This window comes from Patagioenas fasciata, chromosome 7, assembly GCF_037038585.1.
Source record: "Patagioenas fasciata isolate bPatFas1 chromosome 7, bPatFas1.hap1, whole genome shotgun sequence".
Taxonomy (NCBI): domain Eukaryota; kingdom Metazoa; phylum Chordata; class Aves; order Columbiformes; family Columbidae; genus Patagioenas; species Patagioenas fasciata.
The window spans coordinates 40,823,504-40,844,352 of NC_092526.1; the positions used below are offsets into that span (position 1 = coordinate 40,823,504).

A 20,849-nucleotide genomic window follows, 5' to 3' on the forward strand; every position below is an offset into this window, starting at 1 on the left:
TCTAATTGTTGCAGGAAACCAAACATCACTTGTATTCCTCCCTCCAACTGCTCCTTCTTTTTCGGCCTTGTCATTCAGAACCTCAGCACCTCTTCTGTGAGGTGCTAGTCAGGGCTTGAATACCTCCATCAATTTTAAGGAGTTATTTTGGACTTAAGCCAATGAGTTTGGTCCATTTTACCCCGTAGTGCAGTGGACTTGTGTGCATATGATCTAAGTACAACTTTCAGTGCCTGAAAGTCCTAGTAGTAGAAAACCAGTCTTTAGTTAGACTGGGTTTTCATATGCAGAGATGAGTGTAAAGAGAGGCGAGAGCAGCACAGAGAGGGAACAGCACAGCAAGGGGCAGGGCAGAGCGAATGATCCCGAGAGAGACCCTTGTGCTGACCTTCTCCTGGCAGTAGCTATGCAGGCCTGTAACCCTTGTGGCTGCTGAAACACACAACTTGGGGCATTCCAGAAAATCTGTGGGTTATATGCATGAAAATGTGGTAATCGAAACAGTCCTGGCTCCCCACAAGAGCCTCACAGCTGCAGGAGCCTCTGCCAGCTACGGAAACTTCCATTAGCCTTCCTGACATCATAGGCCAACGTTTATATACATCTCCCAGGACGAAGAAAAAAAAAAAATATATATATGTAAAAAATAGAAGGTTTAACCTACTGACTTGAACTATTTCAGCTGAAATACCAAGAATGAATTATAGGAGTATCAGCACTACAGTAGCATTCTCTTCTGACTCCAATTGGGGGTAGGATTTCCCAGGCCTGTGTGAGCACAACGTGTTTGCCTCCACTTCACATCATCTTGAACACATGGGCAGGTCTGCTCTGCTTGGATAACTGCAGGCCGATCATGCACAGAACATGGGGAAAGACCACCAATAAAAAAAAAAAAACAAACAAACAACAAAACCAAACCAACAGACATTATACCAAAACTTCATAGGCCCAGTACTACATTTTGTCACAGACAAACAATGCTCAATTTAAGGAGAAATATGTGGGAGAAACTTGTGTTCTACTTTTGCAGGAACCTACAAGAGTAAGTATTTGTGTACAGGTGTTCAGCTCCTTTGGCTTCACTCAGCTCTTAGCAGGATCAAAGTCTTAAATATATTATGATCTGCAAGCACTGAGGTAGAAGAAAGGGAGAACCAGGAAGGAAATGTATTCTAATTCTATTCTTTTAACAAGGCCTGCTTATATTTGTGTGGACAGCAACGGATTTGTGGAGCTCAGCAAAAGTAATTACATTTATAAATCACAGAATCCCAGAATGTCAGGGGTTGGAAGGGACCTGGAAAGCTCATCCAGTGCAATCCCCCCATGGAGCAGGAACACCCAGCTGAGGTTCCACAGGAAGGTGTCCAGGCGGGTTTGAATGTCTGCAGAGAAGGAGACTCCACAACCTCCCTGGGCAGCCTGGGCCAGGCTCTGACACCCTCACCAGGAACAAGTTTCTTCTCAGATTTAAGTGGAACCTCCTGTGTTCCAGTTTGAACCCATTGCCCCTTGTCCTGTCACTGGTTGTCACCCAGAAGAGCCTGGCTCCATCCTCCTGACACTCCCCCTTTCCACACTGATCCCCATGAATGAGTCCCCCCTCAGTCTCCTCTTCTCCAGCTCCAGAGCCCCAGCTCCCTCAGCCTTTCCTCACACGGGAGATGCTCCACTCCCTTCAGCATCTTGGTGGCTGCGCTGGACTCTCTCCAGCAGTTCCCTGTCCTTCTGGAACTGAGGGGCCACAACTGGACACAATATTCCAGGTGTGGTCTCCCCAAGGCAGAGCAGAGGGGCAGGAGAACCTCTCTGACCTACTGACCACCCCCTTCTAACCCACCCCAGGTACCATTGGCCTTCCTGGCCACAAGGGCCCAGTGCTGGCTCATGGTCACCCTGCTGTCCACCAGGATCTCCAGAAATACTCCCCCCAGAAAGGCAGATACAGTGAACACTAAACTCACTGCTTCAGTGTTGTGTGGCACGACCACATCTTGCTCTGTAAGGTTGCCAAGTGAGAAAAGGATTTGATTCTGACTCTCCTAACAAGACACAGTAAACAGGTCAGCTTTTCAGACATGCAAATGAAGTCCTTACACTTTAGAGGTCTATGTGCAAATATATATTTAAAGCCAACTCAGTAGGACACATCTGTTCAACCCTTTCCTCGTATTTCTAAAGCTACAGTTGCTCTCGAGTTGCTGGGTTTGTTGCTGACCAGACTGTAAACCCAACACAAGATGTCAAATCTCTTGAGCAAACAAGCCAGGCTGGTCCAGGTGAGATGGCAAACAGTACGCTGGCTTCTCGGCCACGGATGGAGGGCTCAGGAGCTTTATTCTCTTCACTCACTAAACCTTCATTTAGTAGGTTACTAGTCTGTATTTTCCAGAATAAAACCCAGTGATTTTGTAATAAAACATTACTGTTAAACTAAGTTTTCTCTTTGACATAGGGAATTAGTGGTACCAATCACCGATGGAAGACACAGGAATAAAGAGAGGAACTACTTATAACGGAGTGTATTGATCCAATTAATTTCCTACCTAAAAATGTATATGCTGCTAAACTTTTGATTTCAGATACTCGCAGCAGATATCAGACTTGGAATAGCAGATATAGTGTGAATAAACTCATGTTGCAGTTCTTCATTCTTGATCCAGCAAAAGACAAACAGATGATTTGTAAAATCCTGCACTTGTAAATCTGACCAAAATAATGATAAAAAAGAATTCCAAACAGGCAGAACTTCAATTGATTTACTGAGCTGCATTTTCAGAGTTACTGTAATTTACCTTCCAGCACTCTGGCACTAGGGGATAGGAGTTGATAACATTACTTGCTATTGCTAAATCCATCATGCTACTCAATATTTAAACCCTGAGCTGTTATTAAGGACTAAGGAAGATGCTCATCACTGAAATACAGATTCATGTTGACACATAAATCCTCAAGCACAAGGAGTGTTCTGGGAGTTAACAACAAATATAACTCAAAAAGCAGGTACCTGGGCAGAGCAACAGGTAAGGAATCATTTCCCATCAGGGGATATAGAGAAAAAAAAACATTCTACATCTCCAGAAAGCAAATAAAGTGAGTAAGCAGCGAAAGATGGACACAACAGTCTGAACAAGGGACTCCTTCGCACCTGAACTACTCAGAACCAACCATCCCTCGCTGGGCAGGCACCAGTTTGTGTCTGTTCCTGCAGGAAACATCATTAGCAAACTGCAACTTGAGGAAATCCCGTTTCAGGCTCAGCAGTTGCCACAGTTCATCAGGCCTTTATAAACCAAGTGTGATGTCTAAGCCATTAACTACTAGTCATGATCAGTCCTGAAAAATATGCTACCCGACTGAAAGTTCATTATTTGTGAACTTGGAAGCAAAACAGCGAGTTAACTAAAAATCTGACTATTGGCCTCTAGTTCAAGGCTCTTTGTCATGCTGTGGTGTGTTATACCACATCTTAATTCTCTGTCTCTTCTTGGGATTTTTCTGGATCAGAAAGCTACATTTACAGTATCTTGCACACATTCCTCAGGCCAAATGATTTTCTCCCATGTTATCAGTCCCACTAATTGCAAAACCAAAGTGTTGAGTTGCAAAACTGAAGTTAGGCAAATCTTCTTCTGTAGAACAACTTTTTTTCTGTCAGCTCAGGGAAAAGAGTTAATCTAAGGAATCATGCACAAAATTCTTCCCTTCTGTTGACAGGCTTAGAGAGAATAGTTCGCACACCTGTTGCCCCGCAGGGTGTGCAATGTGCCACAGGCAGATCTTACGATACAGCAGAAAATGACCATATTTCTCAGTTTTACGTTGCACTCACTGCTCTGTATTTCCTTGATATTTGATCAGTCTTGATGCCTTGTCCTTGTGCATCTTTCATGAAGTAAATGGGCCTTATCAGCTTTTCACTGATACCCAGACAGACTTGGGTTCACTGACAGAACTGCACTCTGGTCTTTAACGCTGATCGCACTGCCTGAAAACCTGCAGCAGAGCCCCAGGGGCCTCATAAAGCTGTAAATCAAGGAACCCATTAGCCCTCCCTGAACTTCCTAAGTGCAGAGTCCACCTCTCTTCCCAAACACGAAGCAGAACAAAACCCGATTTTATAAAAGACAACGATTCAGGTGAATTCTCAAAATCTTGGCTTCTTTTAAAAGACAACCCTATCATGTCATACTCTCACATTCTTCCCACTTTTCCCTGCCTCTTTTTTTCCTATTCTTTGACAGATGTCTTGGTTTCCTATTTATGTGTGGAAGGCAGTATCTATGGGTTAGATTTTCTCTTCACAATCTGCCTGCTGGGAGTCACGAAAGGTCTTATAACCTACCTGATATTTGTGTATTAATCGGCTGCACGTCTTTTCCTGCTCGTGGAAGGGTAGGGAGGCTCTAACACCAGCCAGAATATGGAGAAGACACACTCACGCACATAATGCAGTTAAAAGCAAAGCTACTGACACAGGAAAATAAAATCTACTCTTTTCAGGCCCTGTAATATTATGAATTGCCTTTAAGTAGTACAGGTATGATGTTTTCGGTCAGAAAAATTATTTGCTAAAGGGTGAGTTTCTTGAAGGCTGTTTCTTGTAGAGCAGCAATCATCACTAAGTGCTGTTCTCCACAGCAGCAGCGTGCACCGGAATCACAACGGAACATGAGATGTCTATCTGCCAAAACATCGACTCTTTGCAAAAGACGTTTCTCATCAATCAAGATTGCTATTCTATCAATACCTGCCTGTGAACTTAACTTTAATGTGCATCGACTCTGTGAGTAAAGTTAAGTATGTGACCAGTGTTTGAAGGAGCCAGGGTGAAATACATAAGGAAATATCATGTTGGTTTGCACTGTGCTGTTACTTGAACCAACCTTTTCCTTGATATTTACAGGAGAATTGATTTCTGCCATCTTTCTTCAGGTGAGAATATTGTCTGCGAAAGAAAAAAAAAAAAAAAAACAAAGAGTTTAATTTCGAGGCTTTAATCCCAACCTGTCAAAGCTACACCTATAAAAACTAACCATATGTGCTTACCTATAAGCATGAGAGAAATCTGAGAAGACTTAATGTCCTGCACACCAGTGCTCAATTGTGCCAAAAAGCAAACCAGTCCAAATTTCATACTGTCCCCAGATTAGGTCTGCAAACTCATTTTAAAAATGCTTCATCGTTATGGGATACCAGGCTTTTCCCAGCCACGTCTCTTGGACTCTGGCCATCATGAAGAAGCCAGAGAGTCGTGGTCAATGGGGCAGAGTCCAGTTGAGGTCTGTATCTAGTGCAGTGCCTCAGGGGTCAGTACTGGGGCCGGTATTGTTCAATATATTCATCAATGATTTGGACGAGGGAATCCTGGACAGGCTGGAGAGTTGGGTGGGGAGAAATTTAGTGAAAGATAACAAGGGCAAGTGTAGAGTCTTGAATCTGGGCAGGAACAACCCCAGGTTCCAGTATAAGTTGGGGAATGACCTATTAGAGAGCAGCGTAGGGGAAAGGGACCTGGGGGTCCTGGGGACAGCAGGGTGACCATGAGCCAGCACTGGGCCCTTGTGGCCAGGAAGGCCAATGGTACCTGGGGTGGGTTAGAAGGGGGTGGTCAGTAGGTCAGAGAGGTTTTCCTGCCCCTCTGCTCTGCCCTGGGGAGCCCACACCTGGAATATTGTGTCCAGTTGTGGCCCCTCAGTTCCAGAAGGACAGGGAACTGCTGGAGAGAGTCCAGCGCAGCCACCAAGATGCTGAAGGGAGTGGAGCATCTCCCGTGTGAGGAAAGGCTGAGGGAGCTGGGGCTCTGGAGCTGGAGAAGAGGAGACTGAGGGGGGACTCATTCATGGGGATCAATATGGAAAGGGGGAGTGTCAGGAGGATGGAGCCAGGCTCTTCTCGGTGACAACCAATGGTAGGACAAGGAGCAGTGGGTTCAAACTGGAACACAGGAGGTTCCACTTCAACTTGAGAAGAAACTTCTTCCTGGTGAGGGTGTCAGAGCCTGGCCCAGGCTGCCCAGGGAGGTTGTGGAGTCTCCTTCTCTGCAGACATTCAAACCCGCCTGGACACCTTCCTGTGGAACCTCAGCTGGGTGTTCCTGCTCCATGGGGGGATTGCACTGGATGAGCTTTCCAGGTCCCTTCCAACCCCTGACATTCTGGGATCCTGTGATCATTCCTTGATACTTCTGAGGCATTCAAGAGGAGGAATACCTGAGGTGAACCCAACCGCTCCTGCTTCCTCACTCACCAGCAACCTCCATCTTTGCCACAAGATTTCTCTGAAGATTCATCTTCAAAAACAGCTCAGTGTGCCAGGAGCTCAGCCTGACAAGCACTGCACAGCTGCTTTTGCCTGTTGGTTGTTTTGCGGCTCTGTTTTGTTGTTTTGTTCTATCTTCCTACAGTAATTCAGAGGTTTTAGCCACATAGCTTCTAGTGCAACTAACAGGGTCTGTACAGTTAAATCTCCAAGCCTGCTCTGAAAACTTGGGCACGTGAATGGAATTTGCATGCGATGAAGAAAGCCTGCGATATGTTTTGTATTTCCAGTGCTGTGGCTGCGGAAGGGAGGGTCTTGCAGCACGCGATGAAGAGTTAACGCGGGGAAGGAGTCCCGTCCTGCTTCCACTGAACCCAACTGCGTTAGGCTTGAGTCGTTACATTTTAAAATTAAGCAAAACAATTACAGCAAAGACTAAGTCAAATGGAATAAAAGCTCGGTTTGGTCGCCAAATTTAACTCTGCTATATACCAAGAAGAAGGTAGAGATGCACATAAACAAGAAAGAAATCTTAGTTCTTTCCAAGTTTAAGTCAAAACACTTCCCCTCTTCCCCCCGTTAAGCCCTTTGCTATGTGGACTGATACCAGAGTTCCTATAATTCTACTCAATCTCTTCTAATGTACTTACACAATCCTCCCCCAACTCCTGCTTTGGAACACAGCACTTCATGGAGTTCAAACCCCCACAAAGCGCTTCTATTACAGCACCTGCCAACAGCATTTAAACCTTGTTGGTCATTTGTGCATGCATCCATTTTCTAATTAAAGGGACGAGATGCAAGGAAGCACATTTTCAGAAGTAACATGATTTTGTTTGTGGTATATGGGGAAGAAATGATAGGAAGAAGAAAAAGGAATGGCCTTTTGAGTTTTGGCCTGATAAAGAGCAGACGCTGAATTACGGAAACCCTCAAACATAAGGTAGTGGAAGAAAATAAAAGTAACGCTTTCCATCGCCAGTTATTCAAAACCTGGTATCTCAGCTCAGAAGGTTCCTCTCCCTACCCCTTCTGCTCGACTAGTTCACCCTTATTTCTAATAGCTAGCAGCTTCTAGAATGTTACAGACAACTGCTGCAAGCCGGCCTTCCTGCACACCAGTTTAAATACACCTGATCTGATCCAATACCTTAAAACATTCCGCAAACAACAGGAAAAAAACTGTCATTGAGGAATCAACACACAACACAGGAACGAGTACAATAAGGATTATACCTAACAAACCTTTGTTGCCTTAAGTCTATTAATCATAAAAAACAATAAATAATGAGAAAATATCTCTGTCACCTGAAATCTTCAGGTTCTGATTTTCAGTATGTATTTCACTAATTTTGTACCCAAACTGTTTTAAAACCGCATCTTGTATGAAGCAAATGAACCCCAGTAGTTGTACTTTGGGGAGGTCCCATGCCTCTTAATTTCTGTGGCTTCAAAGATAGGAGATACTTCAGTCTTCATGAATATGCATATTAGAGCTCTCAAAATGAAGATGCTAAAACTGAGTTGGAACTATTTTTCAATCCCCTTCTCCAAGGGCAAATAATTGAAATAACCTGCATAAAACACTTGCTCATTTATATCACTGAGTCCAGCACTCCTTGTTACATAAAATACAAATGATACATTAAAAGGAAAATGTCAGCGTAGCACTAATTTTTAAAAATATCCTTTATGGCTACACTTCATAGCTAACCAATTTCATTTCCTCATTGTAGCACAAACTGATTTATTGCATTAACTGGTATTTTTCTTCTGATGATATTTTCCTCTCTGTGTTGAACAATTACCGCATTTCTAATCCTGTGACAAAAGATTACAGCACATGAATAATTTTATGAACAAAACAGTCGCGCTGAAGTTGAGAAGCTTTAATCTCCCGGTTTGGAGAACCGTGCTGTGTGTGTCACTAACACCACAGACACACACATACACACAGAAGGTTTTCTGCAGTGGCTAACACTAAGTTAACAAAAGAGCTGTATTTATAATGCACAAAACATAGCGTATGCGAGTGCTTCTCAGTTTGAACATCAGCCACGCACCTTGTCCTTCTCCACATCTCACGCCTGTATTTGTGCTCCTGAAGTGTCACCGCATGTCACACCAACAGCACTGCCATTAAAAAGGAATGAAGGGAAAATCACCACTGAATCCCTTCTATGAACAGGTTGTTAATTCCTGATAGCTATTTCCAAATGTGGCACCTGGAATCGGAGATGACTCTCGGTTGCTCGTGGCATCCTGCCCTCAAACACTGATGGAATGGTGTTATTCCTCTATCTACTGCTCACATCCAAAGCAGGCAGTTTACTTGCTTTGTGAAACGAAGCATTTCAATACAACAAAAAGAGACAAATATAGCAGAGGCACTTTGAGGGAACACTGTAGAGAAGACTGAAGTTTAGCAGAGCCTTCCTCCTCTCGCCCACCAAACGCAGTGATTCGTGTTACAGGGCGGCAGTTTAAGTTCACACCGCAGTGAAGCGGGGCAGCTAAGGGAGCTGACAAACACTCATTTTACACAGCACTCTGAATGGGTGGGACTGCCCATGTCCCCGGCAGCGCAGCATCACCAGAGCACGTCTGTGCCCCATCCCGCTGCAAATCCTGCCAGCCACACCGCACGCTCACATCTGAGATGCCAAAACTATCACAAAAGAAATGCGCTCCCTCCAAGAAAACAGAAAAGAATCTCCCTGCAAATACACAGAGAGGAAAGGGAGTTTATGAAAGCGTAAGTGTTGCCAGAAAGATATGATTTGTGAAAAAAAACCCAGCAGTAAGCTCTATTGGAGTGGAGGAGATTGTGTGTGACACCTGCTCCACCATTTCTGGCATCTGAAGATAAGTTATATCTTTGGCAACAGGGAAGAGAAAATTTCCCACAAAACAGTAGAAAATAGTCCAGGGTTTGGTTTCCCGTCTCTGCGTTTACAGATTAACAGTCTCCTACATGCCCCAAGTGACAAGTGTCCTCATCTGCCCACTCCAACTGGTTCCTTTTATTATAAAGAGATACTACTGGAGAAATTCAGATGAAGGTGGGAATGGACACACCTTTTCTGATGTGGTTTTAACTTAACATTTTTACATGAGAAAGACTGACAAGACTGCAAAAGTATGTCTCCAAAATTCAAGTATTTCAAAGGAGAATTCTTCTGGTCTTCACTCAGAATTTATTTAAATGGCAGAAGAACAAAAAAATTAGCTTATCAGCTCAAAGGCCAAACGTGAGCATGCATATGGTAGTTAGTTACACAAGTTAGTGTCCTTAGCCATGCACAAAGCCCTACTGCTGTGGTTGTAAATCTACTAGAGAGGGCAGGAGATTCAGACACTTGTCTTCACCAGCCTGAGAACTGCAATGGGTATGGCTTCCTATGTGCCATAGCCTATTGTCTAAAGATAAAAACAGTCATTAAAAAATGAATGCAGAAACATAACCAGCATCAAGAGGATCCAGGACATTAACAACTGTCTTCCAGGCTGCCCTTTTAGCCTCTGCGTCATTAGAAATGAACATGCTTAGTAAAAACAATGTACAGTGTAATTAACACTGAACTGCTATTCCTCCAGTACTGTTTTATGCCATTCTAAAGATTGTAGCAAGAAATGGAACACTGCATCACTTTGTATTTCCTGGTTTTCACAAGTTGGAGATCAGCCCCGTCGGTGTGATTAAGTGCCTCCGGGTAATCTGATGATAACTGCGGCCTTTAGCATCCTTTTCTTTAAAGGCACACACAAACACGCTCCAGAACAGTCTCCACGTCCAGAGCCTGTTGCGCTGCCGTCATCCCCTGGGCACGCTTGTCCCAAGCCCAGACCCCTGCGTTCTCCCCCTACTCGGCCCCAACAGCCACCGTGCTGTCCAAAGCAGGATGCAGGAAATCCAGCGTCTCACTGATTCCACATGTGGTTCCCACAGAGAGGAGGCTGACGCTCCCCCAACGTTTATCACGTTGACACTACAATCTGAGAAAGCAGGAGATGTCTCGGAGGTACTACAGCCTTGCAGACTGCTTGCTTGAAAACAGGCACTAAGGCATGGAAGTTTGGAAAATGTGCAGTGATGCACCAGGAACTCAGGTTATTTAACACTATAAAATCCACAGCTGCGAGACCACAGACCTATTTTCTATGAAGATAAAAGGGACAGAGGTGAGAGTGGGATATGCGGGGAAAGACAGGTCTGACAAGTGTTTATTCAAACAAACCAAAGCAGCTCAAATGGAAAGGACTGAGAAACCTCATCCCAGCAGCCCGGTGACAAAGGAACGTGTCCAGTCTGCAGATCTGGAGGATCTAGTGCCCGTTCCGCAGCAGCTATACGACAAGCGCGCCCTAACCCCTGCACCGTTCCGAAGAGAAGGGGAATTTCTGTAGAATCACACTCGCATTCTGCTGGCTGGCATACTAGAGGAGCATCTGAAGAGCATTGCTTTGATTCAGCATCAACTGGAGATTCCAAAATTCCTGGCTTTACTACATATATCTCACTATTAGAGCTGAACCAAATTCAGAAGAGCTGGATTCAGGTACACAGCCAGTAAAACAGTCCTCTCCGACATGCAGAAGGGAGGGATGTGGGATCTGGAAAGACAGTTTTAGGCTGGGAAAGCTCATTTTCCACAGCAATGCTTGCCAAAAGAAACATTATAGTCTCGCTCTTCCTCTTTGTTAAACATCCCAATAAAGACCACTGAAATCTACTCAAATTCTATCTTTGCATGAACCTCCTGCAAAACAAACAAGGTTAACTTTCAGTTTGCACAAACTAGGTATTATCTTCCAAGTCGTTCCTGCTAGAGCCATGAGAAGTCCCTCACTGTGGGGCCGTATGTCAGGTCAGGATGGCGTGCCAAGAGCCAGTGCCTCTGCCCAGCTGTGGGCTGGAGGGGGCACAGCACAGGAATGCACAGCACAGTACGGACAGACGGACTAAAGCGAACGTCAGGAAGTGTTTAAATGCACACTTGATTTAGATATTAAGAAACAAAGTGATCACAAGGAATCAAACTTCTACCAGCAGACTTGTACAGCGTAATTGCTACAGCAATTTCTCATCATCTTGGAATAGATCGAGTTCAAAGGAAGTTCTGGAGCTATTCCCCTTTCAATCTTCTTTATGAAGTGCTCTAAACCTGCACTGTCCTACCTTCTCACTCAGACATCTCCAGAGAGCCAGTTTACCACCGCTCAGTGTGCAGGGTTGATGCTCAGCAAATCCAGCTTGGAGCTTGGGAAAAGGAAGAACTTTACCTGAGCTCCCTGAGGGGAAGCGCTTTTGATGAAAACTGATCAATGCCTTAATGTAGCTACACCTCATGTAACTAACGTATGTTCAAAGCATATGAGTCAGTGAGGCTATACATATGAAGGTAAGTACTTCATTTACATGTGCCAGTCTTCCAAAACTGAACACTGAAATTTATTTTCTAAGACCAAGTCATCCCATATAGGTGCTTTGAAGAAGACATTCTCCTTGAACGGTATTTTTAATTGTTTTCATATATAGATACGTACACACACAAAGCTTCTGAGTCCCTGTCTGGAGGTGCCCCGCTGTGCCCCACGATGAATCGGTTCCCCTGTGAGCAGCATGGGCGGCCAGCCTGCTGACACTGCTCTCCCAGACCCACACCAAACGCCAGCCTTCCCCTGCTCCCCCGGAAAACACCCATTTCCTACAGCAACAACAGGTATTCCCAGAAACAACAACAGTTAACCTATAATTGCTTATTGTTCACATAGTCTTCAAGCTAATTGCTATTACACATTAAAATCAGTGGTTATTACAGTATTTACTAGACTTGGAACTGCACTTTTTCACAGAATCCCAGAATGTCAGGGGTTGGAAGGGACCTGGAAAGCTCATCCAGTGCAATCCCCCCATGGAGCAGGAACACCCAGCTGAGGTTCCACAGGAAGGTGTCCAGGCGGGTTTGAATGTCTGCAGAGAAGGAGACTCCACAACCTCCCTGGGCAGCCTGGGCCAGGCTCTGCCACCCTCACCAGGAACAAGTTTCTTCTCAGATTTAGTGGAACCTCCTGTGTTCCAGTTTGAACCCACTGTTCCTTGTCCTACCATTGGTTGTCACCGAGAAGAGCCTGGCCCATCCTCCTGACACTCCCCCTTTCCATATTGATCCCCATGAATGAGTCCCCCCTCAGTCTCCTCTTCTCCAGCTCCAGAGCCCCAGCTCCCTCAGCCTTTCCTCCCACGGGAGATGCTCCACTCCCTTCAGCATCTTGGTGGCTGCGCTGGACTCTCTCCAGCAGTTCCCTGTCCTTCTGGAACTGAGGGGCCACAACTGGACACAATATTCCAGGTGTGGGCTCCCCAGGGCAGAGCAGAGGGGCAGGAGAACCTCTCTGACCTACTGACCACCCCCTTCTAATCCACCCCAGGTACCATTGGCCTTCCTGGCCACAAGGGCCCAGTGCTGGCTCATGGTCATCCTGCTGTCCCCAGTACCCCCAGGTCCCTTTCCCCTATGCTGCGATCTAATAAGTCATTCCCCAACTTATACTGGAACCTGGGGTTGTTCCTGCCCAGATGACAGACTCTACACTTGCCCTTGTTATCTTTCACTAAATTTCTCCCCGCCCAACTCTCCAGCCTGTCCAGGTCTCTGGATGGCAGCACAGCTTCCAGTGTCAGCCACTCTTCCCAGCTTGGTGTCACCAGCAAGCTTGCTGACAGTCACTCTATTCCCTCATCCAAGTCATTAATGAATATATTGAATAACACAGCCCCAGTACTGACCCCTGAGGCACTGCACTGGATCCAGGCCTCAGCTGGACTCTGCCCCATTGACCACGACTGTCTGGCTTCTTCCCTTCAGCCAGTTCACAGGTGTGTGTTTGTTTGTTTGGTTTTAAGAGGAAAAAAAAAAAAACCAATAAACCAATTTTCAGCTGAACCCCACCCTGCCCAGGTACATCACAATTGTAAAAGCATAGTCAATCAATACAGACTGTGTACTGCCAAAAATCTGCAAGGGCACCTTCCACATCTCCCGTCCCACACCCACCCAGCAGTCAGGAGACAAAGCCAGCAAACCCTTCTGCTTCTGAAGGTCAATAGTCTACGAAGTGTTGTCCGACACACATGAACTGAGGCCCTCGTTTAGCCAGGCATATAAGGGACATTTTTAAAAAAATTTACAGATTTCTTAACTTGGCAAGTACAGTCCCAATAAAGAAAGCTGCTTGACTAGCCATGGAAATGAATCTGACATGCAGACAGCAAATGAAGCAATTTTATCAACAGAATAAGAAGAAGGTATTTTGTTCATCTGTGGATGAACACACTAAAGAAAATAAATGCATATTCTATTTTGAGGGTGCTTTTCTCAGACCCAGGTAAGATCAGCTACACTGTACAGCACAGATAGATAGTCAGAGCGTTTCTCAGCTCACCTGTTTTTGCCCAAGCATTTTAGGTGATCTTTGGCATGCCGTGATTCATGAATTGGTAAAATCTGTGGCACGTCAGACAGACCTTTAGTTTGCATCTGTCCAGAATTTCTGCAAAGGAATACTAAACAGCTTTGCAGAATAAAGTAACATACCGTTTGCTCCACAGTGTCGGAAGGCAGCAGGTTAAGTTGTGCTGAGCAGGCCCCAGCCATGTGGTCCCTGCTGAAGTTGCAGTGTGCTGAAGGACGTGTACCCACCTCTTGGGCAAACGCCAGCACCAGTATGTTTCAGATAACGGCACAGAAAAGCGTGTTCTAGATGGGAACTTCAAAATTGCCCTCACCGCTAAATCTCCGTTCCCACTGCTGTGAGCAACATTCTGATAGCACTTACACGCTCCTGTATATTGTGTGTAGGTGCTACCAAAGAAGCGGTGCCAGTTAGCAGAGTGAGCGCACTGAGCAAGGCTCGTTCCCAGTATCTCCACTTGCTCTAACCCGTAAGCAGTAACAACTGGCTGACAATAAACTGGACGGGCTGGGAATTTTCCAACCAAACAGGGGGTTCGTTGCGGGCGAGTCGAGTTACTTCATCATAACCAAAACATTTCTCAAACCTCTGCTGAACAAGGCTTCTCCAAAGACCTGGTTGAATTCCCTACGAGCTGGTTATCCTTCCCCAGAGAGCCCAAATCACAGCAAATCTTGGAACAAGCCAAGTTCAGCTTATCAAAGCAGAAGTTATGGTGGGTTGTGCAGTCGAAGCAGAGCTGAGCACAGTATTAATGCCCAGTGAGGCCCTGTGGCACCGTGCCTTGGCTGCCAGAGCCAGCCCAAGGGCAGGCAAAGGGGCTTCCCCAACACCCAGCCTGTAAGTGTCTGACTCCTGAGAAGCAATTTACACAGGGTGAGATTCAGCTCCCTCAATATGCAGAGTTCCCAATAATATCGACACAGGTCCAAGAGCTGAACTTTACCCAGCGTTGTTTTTCCAGGGGTGCTGCTCGTTAACTGAGACCAGTCTGGCCACTTAGCTCACAATCGGAGCACAGCAAACAGGGAATTCCTTGGCTCTTCTCAAACTGCAGTTAGAGGGAAAATACAACAGCTCTTTCACCACTTTATCCCCACGTACACCCTGCTTTTGGACAGGGCACAAATCACCGCCTCGCTCCTCCATTCTCGCAGAACACACGCTCCATCCTCCAGCCCTCAGAGGAGGAGTTTGCTCCTCTGCTGCTGAGGATCAAGATATCCACAGTCCCTCCAACCTGCTCCAAATGCAGCACCAGTGAAAAAAACTACTCGCTCCAATCACAGACTAAGAGATTTGGAGATGGCCACCTCAAACTATTACATGCAGACCCTGCTATACCTTCTCCAAAGCCCTCGTGACGCTTTTCACCACCACCAACAAACATTTATCCATCTTAATATTAACAGAAGTGGAATAAAGAAGGGTCAGCAGTAACAACAGAGCAGCCCAAACATCTTAAAAATCAAGAATCTCTTCAAGAACTCAAGTCTCTTTTAACCTCAATGATTCCCTCAGCAAATTCTACAAAAACTCAACCTGCTTTCAGTTCCGGACTCCGCTCTCGATCAAAGTGAGCAGTGAGAACCAATCTGAATTATTCCTTGAGCTCTTGGTGTCACACAGCTGCCAGTTATTTTATTTTTCACTGGAAGCAGCATACATGATAATAAATAAAGCATTGCAGGGAAGAAGAGGAACACTCACAGTTAAGTCATTCACTAATTGAACTAATATTTCATTCCTACTTCAGATCTTTTCATTTTTCCATTTCCTAGGATAATCACATAATTCTAATTCTTAACGTTTTAGTTTTGAAAGCACTTCAGCTGTCCAATCTCATGACAATTGCAGACAACCTCAGAAAACTTCTAGAGTTGATTATTTTATGGCACAAAATTACATATTTACAGAGACAGTAACAAGATGAATCTATAAGTAACTACAGAACTACCCATTTCTGAGATAATCTGCCCAGCACGAACACCAGACTTGCCCTTGCAGGACAGAGTCAGCTTGAACACGCAGCACTTAAGTGCAACTGAATACACAAAACTTAAACACATGTTTTGAGACATTTTCCAGAGAAAAATGACCTTCGGCACATTCTTAGGATAGTTTTTAACTGTTCCAGAAGTGCCCATGATACCAATGAAAACGCCACATCTGCACATGCGAGAAAACGCTTCTCGTCAAGAAAACTCTGTTCCTAAGATCTCACAGCAGGGTTTTGTGCTGATGCTGATAACACCCATGTTTTGGCTGTGGCTGAGCTGTTCTCACACCCTGCCAAGGCCGTGGCTGTTTGCCACCACCCCCCAGAACGGCCAAAGGGATGCTCCACACCCTCTACATTTATTATCGTTTTACTGACAGGTAGAGAAGTGGAGAGAACCTACAGGAAAAGACATTATTGTGATGCAGATGCCCAAGTACAGCTGAAAAACTACCATCTTTTCACTGAAATCACTGAAGAGCAGCACTGCTCTGCTGAGAAATCCCTGCTGACCAGGCTGGAGATGCTCCCAAGGTATGTTGCTCTCTAGGCAGGCCACATGTGACCGCTCAAGGGCTGGGCAGGAACTGACCCCGTGAGTCACCGCCTTGTAGTAAATAGAGCTCAGAGCCAGACAAGTCATATTTCATCACATACTTGGCCACACTTGGGATCAGCAGATGTGTAAGAGCCACTCTGGGCATCCATATCTTATTCCCTCCTCTCCTCTGAGGAAGTCACACAGCGCATGGCTACTGAGTTTAGCATGCTAAATTACTGGCTAACAGGCTGATCCCATTCAGCCACTGCCTGTAAACTTTCCAGCACCAAAAGCTTTGGAATTTTGCCATGTAAAAAAAAAAGCTTCAAGCAAAAAGGAAATCCTTAAGAAACAGTTCATGCCCTCCACTAAAGAAACAAGGTGCATGCAGCAAACAACAAGCAAATGAGTCTTCTTTCTGCCTATTTATTATAATGTCTGAGCACTTCACAAACCTCAGTACATAATCTACCACCCCGACACCCACGCTCAAGTGCAGGAGTACTGTTATCTCCTTTTGCAGATATAAAATTGAGGTATGACATGATTCACTGAATATTTCTCAGGGAACACAATCCAGATGTCCCAAGCTGCAAGTAAACTGGAGAATCTTCGAGCCATTTGAAAAAATGGTTGTCCCCATTAGAATTACACAGAATGCCGAAATCACTACCCCACTTGTTACACTAAGGCTTGGAACAGATTGAGCTTATGCTTTCACAACATGCTGCCTACTTCCAGACAAAACAGCAAAAGAAATTACTTGATATATTTAAAGAAATATTCAAAACAAAGACATGTGGTTCAGAGCACCTCTGAACTGAGGCGCTTGCAGAGACCCTGTTTCTCAGTTTTGCAGTCTACAGTTTTATCTCATGCATTTTTTTATTGCTATGAAGCTGCCCTTTGCCTCCATTCTCTGAACATCACCTTGGACTATACTCAGTGTGAGATGATTTCAGAATACCAGTTCAGCAGAATCTGCAGTTATAAACCATGATACATCTTCACAGTGGTTTGAACCATTAAAAAAAATAAATGAGGAGAAGCAGTAGGACACCACGGTATGAGTTGACCAGCTTAATGACACAGAAAAGGAATAAAAAGGAAAGAAATTAATCTGGAGTGGTGAAAGATCAACTCTGCACACAAAACAGGAACAAAAGCAGCTTCTGAGATGTTCAAATAGGCTGCACTGCCCTGGCAAAAGAAAGGTTAGACCTACAAATGATAGATTTGATAGTCGTACAAATAAAGTACTTTTCTATTTGTTATCCACCACGCGCATGTGCAATGTGAAAGCAGGCACGCTCACCAATCTGTGTCCTTGTAAGAAGTCAAAGCTTCACAGTGAGGAATTCAGAAAGCGCCACTTTAGTAACTGTTGCATTTGTCTCTTTCTATCCCTCCTGTGATTGCTGTGGCACCATGAGCAGCTTTAGCAGGGTATCTCCAGAAACCCGATGAACTTGGTTGCAACACATAGATTGAAAGTGTGACTTACAAGTTTCTGAACTCACCCAGTCACAATGGTTAGCAAACAGAGATATAAAAGTTGTCTTACCACTGTGAATGCCTTCACTTTCTGTTCTTATTTTTCTATCTTCTCCAATAAACTGTATCTCTTGAAAAGACAGCTGCAAGTTAAAAAGAAAGCAATTAATTAATTTACTTTTGGTTTACTTTACTGCCCTTTCCTTACAGGAGGGTCTTGTGAACAAACACTCCTCATCCCTTACTGCTCTGGTCAATGCGTGCAGGTGCCGTAGGTGCCCTTACCATTTTTTACGGGGCTTATCCTCACTGCCCTGCAAGCTTCGGCAATTACCTAAGCCGTGTTGTTAGCCCCGTTCCTGACCACGCGTGCAACGCTCTCAGCTTAAACAAACCTGTTTTTAAAACTAACTCCTGTTTGAAACTCTGACTAGCCAGCACATTGGGATGTGCAGAAAGATAAAGCTTAGGGGATGTGAACCATTCGAGCCATTAATGCAAGAGGAGCGCAGGTGTGAGTTTCAGTGAATCAGCAGCTGCTAATCAAACCCCTCCAAGCAGCATCAGTGCAGTTTCAGTGTGCTCATTCTCCAGCATTATTATCTCAAGAACACCAACTCAGCTGAAACAAAGGGCAGCCCAAAGAGTGACACCAGCACTTTGCCCACAGCACATGACCTTTGCCCATTTGCATATACATTTTGGAGGAGTTCTCCCCAAAGTTAAAGACAAACAACCACATGGGCAGCTGCGTGCCTGTGTCCACACAGAGATGAATGGAAACTGATTGCTCAATTTCAGCAGCAGGGGGAAAGTAATGGGTCAATTTTGTGCTCTCTTGGCAGTTGCAAGGAGAAGGCGGTCATGAACTGGCCTACGATTTAACCACGCGTGCCAGACAGGAATTATTCCTTTCTACTTGCTCCTTAAGTGAGTTGCGCACTGGTCCTTGCTTGCTTTGGAAGATGGTTCAGCAGTCCCTCCGCTAACCCTAAAAGTGTAACAGGACTTTTCTGAACATCCTCACTGCTGAAATCAGCCTCTGCTGAGCCATTACAAATGGATTTGTCTTCACAGACTTATTTTTCCTTCTGTCTTACAAGATACTCGCTCCCTGTAACAGACTAAAGTGTGCGACCGCCATACTGCTTCACCCATTTTGTCCTTGCTGAAACGGCGTATTTTGCCAAAGTGAGGTTTTAGACTGCAGAAATCCAGTCAGAGCCACAGGTTTTATTTTAAAGCAAGGCAGAAAGTCCTTAACTGCTCTGCGTGTGAAACCGCCTGGTTCCTGAAGCGCTTCACCCAGCACACGCTCCCACAACAAAGGTGCTGATCTTCTCCAACCCAACCTGTGGGAGAGATTCCTCTCCGACTCCAGCACAAAACCAAGATCTTAAAAATCAAATGGGAAGAGTTTACCACTTTTTCCCCCCTCCCCCCCTACTCAGTGAGATCTTTCGATAATTTTTGTCCTCTTGAACTTCATGAAATATTGAAGACCAAAGTGGCGGGTAATCTCAGAATCCCATTTACTGAGGAGATTCTTATGGGACATGTCTCCGTAATTTAATTACCTTCCTATCTCACCATTTTGTCCTTACGCAATGTCCCATGGCATATTATCAAAGAAAACTTTATGCAGGAAATAATGACTCGAGGGAAGAGAAAGGAAATCAAGAGTAAAGGTACAACACTCAGAAGGAAACTTCTTTCACTTCTGTATTATCAAAGAAAATACTGTTGCTTAATGTCTGCAAACATTTAAGGCAATTTCCCATTATAATGAAACGTCAATTCTTAAAGCGATTTTTATTTTCATACAAAAAAAGACCCCTCCTGACTTAATGCCGGGCAACATTTTCGTCCCAAAGCAGTAGGGGCCTCATCCAGTTCCTGCTGCCAGGCCTGGAGCTATGACAGCGACACACGAGCCACCCGGCACTGGGGGTTCTACAGCACACAGCTGAGAAACCTCTCTCAGAATCCCCTGTGGAAGAACTGGCCCATGGGAAGCCCAAGTGGCTGGCGAGGAGCTGTGGGCCCCGCTCAGGCAGACACTGGCACAGGAGCATAAGGCGACACTTTACAAGTTCCACTTCCTCCAGAACGGCTGTCTGCTGCCTACACCTTCCCTACGGCTCCAAGAGGGGAGAGGTTTCCTCCACAGCTGGGAATGTTTTACTTGGATGTGTTTATTTTTCCTCAATCGCTGGCCGACTCACAGATATCTCCATTTATTTTAGTTTTCTCCGCTCTCAGGAACAGTAAGAGGGTTTCTGTAACCAACTCCAGGCACATTGCTAATGACCATAGCAGATTCATGGAGAGCTCTCCGTTCACCAAGAAACCCGTCCACACGTTCCCAGAAAAGCCTTATTTGGGGAATTAACTTCATTAAAATAAACTTAAGACTCATTTGTAACATATCAATAGAATGTCTGAGTTGTTTTAGCCTGAAGATGATGATAAAATGATACTTTCCATTTTGTAGAACTCTTCTGTGGAACTGGAATGACAACAGGCACCTACGCTATATTCAGTTCTCGGAGTGTCTGTACACTTTGTTAACATCAGCTAAATGGATTTAAGATGAGAATTTTCCCTGAAACACATGAATCCACGTGCCAAAATTATACCCCTAATGGCAGGAGAGGACTTGTGAAGCTACATTCGGAAATAGTCACAACATGACAGGAGATTCTCAGCCAAATCGTTATGACAGTTCTTCATTATTATCATTACTTAAGAAAATATTCCCAAACATGTTCCAAACTAAGCTTTGCCTTTTTCCCGCCCTAAACTGAGAATGCGCATAAAATACATCTGAAAAGGCAGAATCCTGGCTGAAGTAGCAAGAATGCCTGACAACACGAGCCATTATTTGTTATTCCTTGCTTCCAGTCAGGATCCCAGCTTCTGAACTTAGGAGTTTGCACAGAACCCTAGGATAAGCCCAATATACTGAAAAAACATATTTAAAACAGAATGCCTTTGTGAGTAGCCAAGTGAAATACTTCAGAAAAAAAAAAGATCCTTAAAGTAGCTGTAGAGGATCTACAATTCTGTTTTGTT

General features: G+C 44.8%; 1 protein-coding gene across 7 annotated transcripts in view; it reads right to left on the reverse strand.

Annotated features, from left to right (window-relative positions):
* Positions 1 to 20,849, reverse strand: part of SPATS2L (spermatogenesis associated serine rich 2 like) — a 58,944-nt gene that overhangs the window by 26,251 nt on the left and 11,844 nt on the right. For 3 of the 7 annotated variants that reach the window (XM_065841272.2, XM_065841269.2, XM_065841270.2), the window contains exons 2-3: positions 17,845 to 17,917; positions 4,890 to 4,951 (exon numbers count right to left, since the gene is read on the reverse strand). The exons of 1 other annotated variant lie outside the window; for it this stretch is intronic. In XM_065841272.2, the coding sequence (XP_065697344.1) occupies positions 4,890 to 4,928 (39 nt within the window). In that variant the 5' untranslated portion in view covers positions 4,929 to 4,951; positions 17,845 to 17,917. Of the gene's footprint in view, positions 1 to 4,889; positions 4,952 to 17,844; positions 17,918 to 20,849 lie in introns of those variants that run through there. 3 more of the 7 variants (XM_065841273.2, XM_071811521.1, XM_065841274.2) reach the window with 3 other exon arrangements.